Source organism: Epinephelus moara, chromosome 3 (genome assembly GCF_006386435.1).
Source record: "Epinephelus moara isolate mb chromosome 3, YSFRI_EMoa_1.0, whole genome shotgun sequence".
Classification (NCBI taxonomy): domain Eukaryota; kingdom Metazoa; phylum Chordata; class Actinopteri; order Perciformes; family Serranidae; genus Epinephelus; species Epinephelus moara.
In genome coordinates, this window is record NC_065508.1 from 13,107,220 (window position 1) to 13,116,368 (window position 9,149).

At 38.7% G+C, this 9,149-nt stretch overlaps 1 protein-coding gene across 1 annotated transcript; it reads left to right on the forward strand.

The window, feature by feature from the left end:
- Positions 1-426: 426 nt before the first annotated feature.
- Positions 427-2,630, forward strand: or30bu1 (odorant receptor, family 30, subfamily BU, member 1). The gene is given in 7 exon segments (XM_050040998.1): positions 427-450; positions 1,046-1,102; positions 1,104-1,138; positions 1,222-1,445; positions 1,663-1,840; positions 1,932-2,235; positions 2,349-2,630. Coding segments are annotated over 7 exon segments (1,104 nt in total).
- The last annotated feature ends 6,519 nt before the right edge of the window (positions 2,631-9,149 follow it).

The following is a 9,149-nucleotide window of genomic DNA, read 5'->3' on the forward strand; positions in this document are numbered from 1 at the left end:
CTTTATGTTTTTTTCAGTATGTTCTCCAGTGTTGCTGATGACATTAGCAGGCCAGGTTCCCTGACCGATAACATTACCAACTGACCTTTTGACGTTGGCATCTTTTGTAGCCTACTGGTTATTCTAAGACACTGTATGTAGATATATTTGTACACTGTAGGGCAACACAGGCGTACTGGACTTGAACTTAGACTAGACATACTTAACAATATAACAGCCTACTTTTCTCTGAACAGTACAAGTATGTGAAAGCTTACAGTATTTGCAGCGTACCCTCTGTATATTTCGTCAACTGTCATATGGTATATTTTGTCCAGACTATCCTGTATGTATGTATATTTGTATTATATTTGTGTGTGTGTTTGTTTTTACTTGGATTATTGCTTTGTTTTTTAATGTCTGGGCAAGCTGCAAGCTCACCTAAAGATGTTTTTAGAGGCTAAATATAAAGTAGGTGAAGCAGGGCCTACTCTGCATTTTAATTAAAAAAAAATTCTACCATACCACAATGTTACATGCTTTACAGTACCATAACAATTGCAAGAAAAATAGCACACCATATTGTGTCCATCATAACACACTGACTATACATCAGCCACACTGTCAAGGTAACAATTTGCATGCATCTTTTTACGTAGTTCAAACTCTGAGTCAATCCCACGAGTTTTTCATAATCTGACAAACTCAATTAGTTTAGTGCAACCAACATGATTTGCTTTGAACTTGAAAAACGTAATTAAGTTGAACCAACTTAATATTTATCCAAAAGTGGTCAAACTATTCTATTTAAGATATTCTGACTTATCTATTGGATTCTATCCCACTCAAAAATGTCAAAAATGTTTCGTATTTTGACCAACTTCTTAAAATAAGTTGCCAACTGACTGAAACACGTTATTGAAACAAATGTAATTTTTTAATACTGAAAAACGTCTTTGTTTTAAGAGTTATCCACTAAACCCATGAATAACTTTTTATAGTGCATAAGTGAAGTTTTGCAGAAAACTGTTGTGACCCATCTCAGCTTTTTTGCCTTTTGACACAGTTGTATCAGCACACTTCCTGTCTGCCACAAAATCTTTATAAAACTGAGAGGCTGCTGCCCGCGTGGGTCACACTGTCAAGGCAGTCAGGTGAGGTAAGCTCTGATCTCAGCCTCAGTTTATAACACATTCCTTCTCAGTCATGTGCTGCACTGTATCTGCCTAACTCTGGCTTCAGTATGTTTCAGGTGGATGAGAACTACACCCGAGTGTCAGAGTTTATCATTGTGGGCTTCCCAAGTCTCCAGCCGGGGTATTTTGACCTGGTGGCGTGGTTCTTCTTCTTCCTCTATGTGACCACAGTGGCGGGCAACCTTCTGCTGGTGGTGGTGTTTGCTTTGGAGCACACTCTCCAGAAGCCCATGTACATCGTCATGGTCAGCCTGGCCCTCTCAGACACTGGTGAATACATCTCCTGCTCTCAGGATGCAGTGTATCACTAGCTACAGCTTTCATGAAAATATTGCTCCCAACAGGCATCACTTGGCTATTTTAAAGAGAAAAACAAATATTGATGGTGTCATTGATTGTACAAATTCCTGTTGCTGACCCTGTGACCTAGATCTGCTTTGTCTTGTCCGTTCTTATTTTTCTTTTCACCTCCTCTCTTTTCCTGCAGGCTTTGCCACAGTGGCTTTACCCAAACTAATCGCTCGCTACTGGTGGAATGATGGGAGTCTTGGCTTTCACACTTGCCTCTTCCAAGAGCACATGATCCACTATTTTGGCTCCTTGAACTCCCTCATTTTACTGACCATGGCCCTGGACCGATATCTGGCCATCTGCTTTCCCCTCAGGTGAAAAACAAAACAGTTAGTCTAACCTCTAAACCCTGGAATAATTCTAATCTGTTTTTCTTTCCTCCTTTTTTTTTTTTTACCTCCCTAGATATCCGATGCGGATGACAAACCGAACCATGACAGGCCTCGCGCTCTTCTGCTGGATGGTTGCACACATCTTTCCTGGCATCAGCACCATCAACTTTGCCATGATGCCGTTTTGCGGGCCCAACCAAATCATACATGCCTTCTGCGACACCATGTCTCTCACGCCTCTAGTGTGCGGGGACCCCAGCCGACAATTCGGCGCCGCCTTTGCCGGGGCCATGTTCATCCTTTATGTTCCTTTAGCCTTCATCATCTTTTCCTACATTTGCATCGTCATCTCAGTATTGCGAATGGCCAGTGGACAGGTGAGCTTCAACTCTAAGATAATGGTGTATTTTTGCATCTTGTACATTTGTCAGATCAAACCAGATACTTTCATTTATCATTTATTTCTTCTTGTTACTGCTGCTCTCCTCAGGGCAGAATGAAGACCTTCTCTACCTGTGCCACTCAGGGCTGTATCATCTCTATCTACTACATACCACGTTTCTTCGTCTACTCCACACCTTTCTTCCCTAATCTGACAATGACCCCTGACAAGCGTATAGCCACCACCCTCTTCTACAGTCTTTTCCCTCCACTCATCAACCCATTCATCTACTGTCTGAGAACCAAGGAGATCAGGCAAATATTCACACGCTGGGTCCAGAGACGAAAGAGCATTAGGCCTACGAAGCAAGGCCAAGTTGTCGCTGCCTGACTCCATGTCACACTGACAAATAATCCGTGATTCTGATGTGAATAAATGCTTGTATGACAATTTATGAGTCTATATGGTAATATACATGGAAAGAGGTCAAATAGACTCTTTGATTATACAAAAAAAATGTTTTAGTGGGAAAACCCAGGCATAAGTCTGTCCCCCTCCTTTTGTCCTGCTATCTGTGTGTATCTGCTTTTATTCCAAAATAGAAAACTATCTTGCATTCACCAGTGTCAGTTTCTTGTTCTTAAAATGTGGTGTGCAATACAGCAGGAAGAGGCTGATAGTTTGGGAGTTTTGGGAGTTATGGTGACAAATGACATTGACATGATTTGAAGCACCATATTGCCTGAGTCATAATTTTGCAGCACAATATGACTACTGTGGTGAGAGACAGATGATATTTCCATCCTCTCGTAAATCAAAACAGAAAGAGAGTGAGAGTAAGGCTGCAGACATATCAGATACGGCCTGTCAAAACCAAAACAACAGAGGGGAGATTTATAAATATTGCACAAAAGAGAAACAACAGCAAATGCTATAGATTGCTGGGTACTTAGGGAAACAATAAAAATAAAAATAAAAATAACTTCAAGAAATTCTCCCTTTTGTGCAGATCGCACCATATACTGTAGTAAACAAATCCATACTCGTGACCTCTGAGTACTGGATTTTGGCTTCATTTTCTAATGTCTGGGCAAGCTGCAAGCTCACCTAAAGATGTTCCTGTGTTTGATGTTTAGAGGCTTAATATATAGTAGGTGAAGCAGGGCCTACTATTTTTCTCTGCCATACCACTATGTTACACGGTTTATGGTACCATGAAAACTGTAAGGAAAACAGCACACTGATATTGTGTCCATCATAACATGCAAATGTTACAGCTGTTTGACTTTGCACCACTAATGGTGATTAAATTTAAGAAATTATGATTTATATTTTGAACCTCAGAAATGATGTTTATGGAATGACTGAAAGACTGGACTCCTTTAGTGTCTATTGTGTAGGATTTGGTGGCATCTAGTGGTGAAGTTGCAGAACTGAAACTTCTCCTGGGTGCCAAGTGTCAAGGAAAACCAGGGTCGTTGATGCCAAAAAGTGAATGGCCTTATCTAGAGCCAGGGTTTGGTTTGTTCTTTCTGGGCTACGATTACTAGTTTCAGGTGATGAAAACAAAGTTATGAAAATCATATACCATTTCTGCCAGCAGACCCCACTAAATCAGGGGTAGGCATCCTGTGGGTCTTTGTCCCGTCTCCAGTGGCTCCCTGTGGCTTTGACAAAAAATGATATGGCAATGAAGAACAGTTATTTTTCAACACTTTAATTGTCATTTATCATTGTTGTAGCCCAAAAAAGATTCTTATATTTTTTAGTTGTATAAATTTGTAGCCTCTATACTGACTAAAAAAAAAAGTTTAACATCTTGTCAACTATGTGTTTTATACGGCCTGGCACCTTCTCCTTGGTCCTTTCATGCATGAATAATTATGTCCTCAGTCAAGATTTTTTATTCATCTTTAGGCATTTAAAAGTTTTAAAAGTTTTTCACATGTCCATTCAGGTGGACTGCATTTAAGTTTTAAATTGTAAAAATATAAACCAATAGAAAAAAATGAACATATATATATATATATGTTCATTTTTTTCTATTGGTTTATATTTTTAGAAACCACTTGTATAAAAAAAAAGTGAACACAGGATATAATATATATATATATATATATATATCCTGTGAAACTATAGAAATATATTATAATGCTGTTAAACTAGTATGTTCACTTTTTTTTAAAAAACAAATTCTAATACTGGTCAATGCCATGCAAAAGCGTTGAACTCTGCTCCTGACTCCGAAGCTTCTCCCCTCTCTCTTTCTACTCCTGCATACTGTACCTACCCCCAATCCCTCATTCAGCTCCTTCCTCTTCACTCCTCACCCTCACACACCTCCTCCTAGTGAACTATATAATTTTTCAATTAACACCTTCTGCAAAAATAACAAAAATATCATCAAAATATTCTTTCTGTTACAAAACCTGTACATTACCTTCTAATAACATAAAGCTATTGATTTACAGTGCAAAAGCTACTACAGATGAAGCATTTGCAAGAACAACAAAGTTGCAGTCATACTATTGATTCCAATTGAAATATAGCCAGCCATGCATGATGTCCAGTTCAGTGGACAGATGATTAATTGCAATTTCCTCACAACATATAATCAGTATTTGGAAATTTTAACTATTACTCCTTAGATGTTACTTGATTTTTTCAGACCTCATTTACCTACCAGGGTCTGCTGTTACAGAAAGATTGGCAAGATATTCTTGAGCTGCACAACATTTCTTGCATTCTGTCAGCCATCTTGGTTTTAAAAGATTTGTGTTGCACTGACAACACCTGGCCAGTGGGTGGCAGTGTATGGCATGACGCACAAGGGTCTACTCTAGTGACTACATGCAACTACAGCATCAAAACCCATGCTATACAAGAGTATGGGTTAGTGAGGCTAGTTGTTGATTCCAAATCCAAAAAAGAAAACGTCTTGGAGGAAAATGGAGAATTTCTTAGTGAGTGGACAGATGTGTTTGCTTTCACTACTAGCACTGCAAAGTTTCAGTACCAAGTAAGCATAAACAGCCCACTGCAGAGTAACTACTTTGTTTTAAGACATATAAATGAATGCTTATTTAGACCTATTAGGAATGTTTATGGGCTAATTTAGATAAAATAGTCCAGACAAACTCCAGACACATTTTTAAAACATTTTCTAGCCAAAAGTGACTCTTCTGATGGCAGAGGTTGCTGACGTCTACTCTTAATCCCACACACTGGACCTTTAACTTTAAGTTTTAGTCATCCTAAACTCACATCAGCATTATAATTGCAGGGAATCTGTGTTAAAGAGCCAAACTTTTTACAGTGGGCTAAACACTCACACTATTCTTACTGAGCTCATTCAAATATTATTTTTATCACTTTCAACAAAGGCATGTGGAAGTCAGCGCAGGAACGGAGACAAATCTAATTATAGCTCGTCTGTTATTCTCTAAGTTTGGGGATGATAAAAAGGAGAAAACATCAAAATGACTCCTACGTAGGGTTATTTAACGTTCCTGAATACTTCTACAGGAAAGGAAAGCATAAGTGAAATACAAACAAATGTGAAGTGCAATGATTTTACTGACAACATGAAGCTGTAAGAAAAAAGATAATAAAAAAAAGACCACCTTGATCAAACAGGAAATTGAGTTATCTACAATTACAGCTGAAGCAAACATGACATAAAATATGATATAAGAAGTAGATATTACACAAAGGAAAACAAATAGCATCACAAATTTCCTCCAAAGCTATAATAAATGTAATGAACTGTAACAAAAGTGGGTAATCAATGTGTTTGGAGAAAACCAACAACAAATGTAATATAAAAACTAACTGTACCAACACAGAGTAGTTTCAAATATTGAAAATAAGGTTTTAACTTTCACCTCAACAGAAACTAAATATACTTTAATAAAATCACCCACCTTAAATAACATAATGGTGGAAATTTTCATCCAAGGCGCCCCCGGCTGTCACTTACAGCACTGGTGGTTATTAATGTTGCTACACAGTTGTTTTGCCAGAAGATGGCGACATCCTCAAACTTTACAGCGGCCTCCACGCTGAGCAAAGAAAATCACATCTTGCCATGCTGTTTGACCAACATTTGGTGGATGTTACACCATAATTATATTTCTGCGCATGTAATCCATCCAACACAAGTAATGAGTGTGTGAGTGCAGCTTTATGAATGGGTTCCTCACACATGCCCGGCCTGCCACTCTTATCCATTTCACACCCTGTAGTTGCAGCCAGACGCATAAATTCATGGCTGTTTTATTAATGTTTACAGTGGAGCTGTATACTTAAATATTACCGCTGTAAATGTCACATGTATTTAAATGATGCTGCAAAATGTTTACTCATGCAGAGTCACACTGCCTTTGAAACAATAATTTGTTTGTATAAAGAGACTGGTGTATTGTTCAGAGGCCGGGCAGCAGCAGCAGCAATACTGAGTGGTTTAATGTCACACAAACAGAATGTGCCGCTCTGAGTGGTACTACTGTAAGTGTGTGTGTGTGTGTGTGTGTGTGTGTGTGTGTGTGTGTGTGTGTGTGCGTACAACAGAAGAATAGTTGTATTCATGTCACTGTGTGGTCACAGCATGACTGCGAGGAGGAGAGGAGGGAGGGATGAAAACAGGGAGCAGGAGAGGGAAAAAACTACACAGGAGGCAACAGAGGTCCAGTCATCATCTTTTCACAGAACAATCTTTTTAAATAAACCAAAACACCCCTCATTCTATGCCTGCCCTGTTACACACACTCTAATCTTTTGTTTATTTAAACTGCCCCACATTATTGTAGCATCTCTTGTTTGTCATTAATAAAGTACGTGAGGTGAAACACATCTGACAAAGTGCTCTTGCGATGGCAGGCTGGTCTGTACAATATGTTCCACTCTGCTCTTCCTGCTGTACTTTGCCCTACTGACTGTTGTGCAAACCGGACAAGTGACTTAACGGCATCACATGGTTGCCACAGAAAAGCGATGCAGTTTTATTTTATTCTCTCTTGCTGTAAGACTTTATCAGTCTGTCATCTTTACTGATTGCTGGCTGAGCAGAAAGTCGACTCTGTCTCTGACGGATCACTGCTGATTCTCCTTCATGTGAGTCGACTGTCAACAAGCTTAAGAGACAAGTAACAATTTCAGCAACTAGCTGATGTTACAGTTGCGTCGCAAGTACTAATGAACAAGTCTTTATCAAGTGAAAATCTGTTGACTGTCAACTCGTAAGATTTACATTCCTACACAGAGTGCTGGAATCTGACTAAGTACATTTACTCAAGTGCTACTTAGGTACAGTTTGCTCTTTCTTCAGTGTTTTTATCTTATGCTACTTTATACTTCTATTCCACTACATTTCAAGTTTACTTTTGCTGTACTTTTTTACTTCACTACGTTTATTTAACGCTGGATTTACTTTGCAGATGAATATTTTACACACAACACATATTATAATCTTATACAGTGGTGGAGGCTGAGGGTTAGAGGGGAAATCTGTCTTCAGTGGGACTGCTAACAAGAAATGTGACAACCAGGCACTGCTTTTTAGCAATGGATCACAAGCCAAAAGGTTGGGAACCGCTAATCTGTCAGTAAGAAGCACTGTACTTCCCTCTGACATGTAGTGGAGTCAAGTTATAAAGTAGCCTAAAATGAAACATGTAAGAAAGGTACAAGCACCTCTAATGATATGCTCAAAAAGTATGTAGGGCCTACTTTGTTACATTAAAAGCATTTAAAGTGGGTAACGCTTTTAGCAAGTATGACAAAAAGTTATTTTCTTTAATACTTGTCACCATATCCTGACATCGGTACATGAGGCAAACAATCTGTGACTGTGCCTCCTCACAGTAGTGAGTAATGGCAAGGGATGCTACAATATTTAGTGTACTGTTAAGCTGTAAAAAGAGAAGGTTTGTGACCTGACTGCCATGTTAAAAAGAGTGGAGCCAAAATGAAGCACCGCCCACTGGCCAGAGCAAATGTTCTTATTTCACAGCTAAACAGTACACTGAAATACATCTCTACAAACATTTCAGGTGAGAAAAAGGTAACACAGTGAATCTTGATTCATATTTGATCAGCACTGCCTACTTTGACAGTTCGACCACACACAAAAAGTGATTAAAATGAGCTTGTGATTGGCCAAAATCCCCCCTTAAGGCTTAGATTCTCTAAAGCCTGAAAAGCCAAGGGAAGTGCAGAAGTCTAGTGTACTCAAAAACACTTAAATTAACATTGGGTCAAAGTTTATTTTGTAATTTTTGCCCAGTGATGCCAAGATTAAACTGCCTACCCCAGCTTTAACCACTGCCCAGCATCTATTATTCCCCTTGATCTGACAAAAGGAGGAACCAAAGTCATTGAGTAATCCAAGTTATCACATATAGTTTGGTTTGTAGCTACCCAATACTACATAATGCACTGATACGCTGCTTACATGATGTTGCATCATTGATAATACACACAATTGATTTTATTTTTTTGTGGTTAAAAGTCTGTAGGACATGTTGTTTATGCACTAAACTGGCCGCCCACAAACTATTACCCACAGGTGACTTAACTTTCCTGTAATGTTGCACAACATGGCAATCTATTGCTGTCAGTGTCGCACTATTCCAGTTTTACAGCATTTTGCCGTGTCAGCAAACAGATGTCCGCATGTTTTTTTGGAATGTGTCTAAGTAGGTATTTTCTGCAACATGACCAGGCTCTGAGTTTGGTTCAAAGTGTCTAAAAATATTATTTTTTCAGACTACATCATGTATGTATAATAATGTACCACTCTTAAATGGGACAGTCTGCTGAGTGCTCAACTTTTGACACTTTTAGTCCGTTTTACTCACTTTACTTTTACTTTGGTAAAATATTAAATGCAGTACTTTTACCTCTGATAGA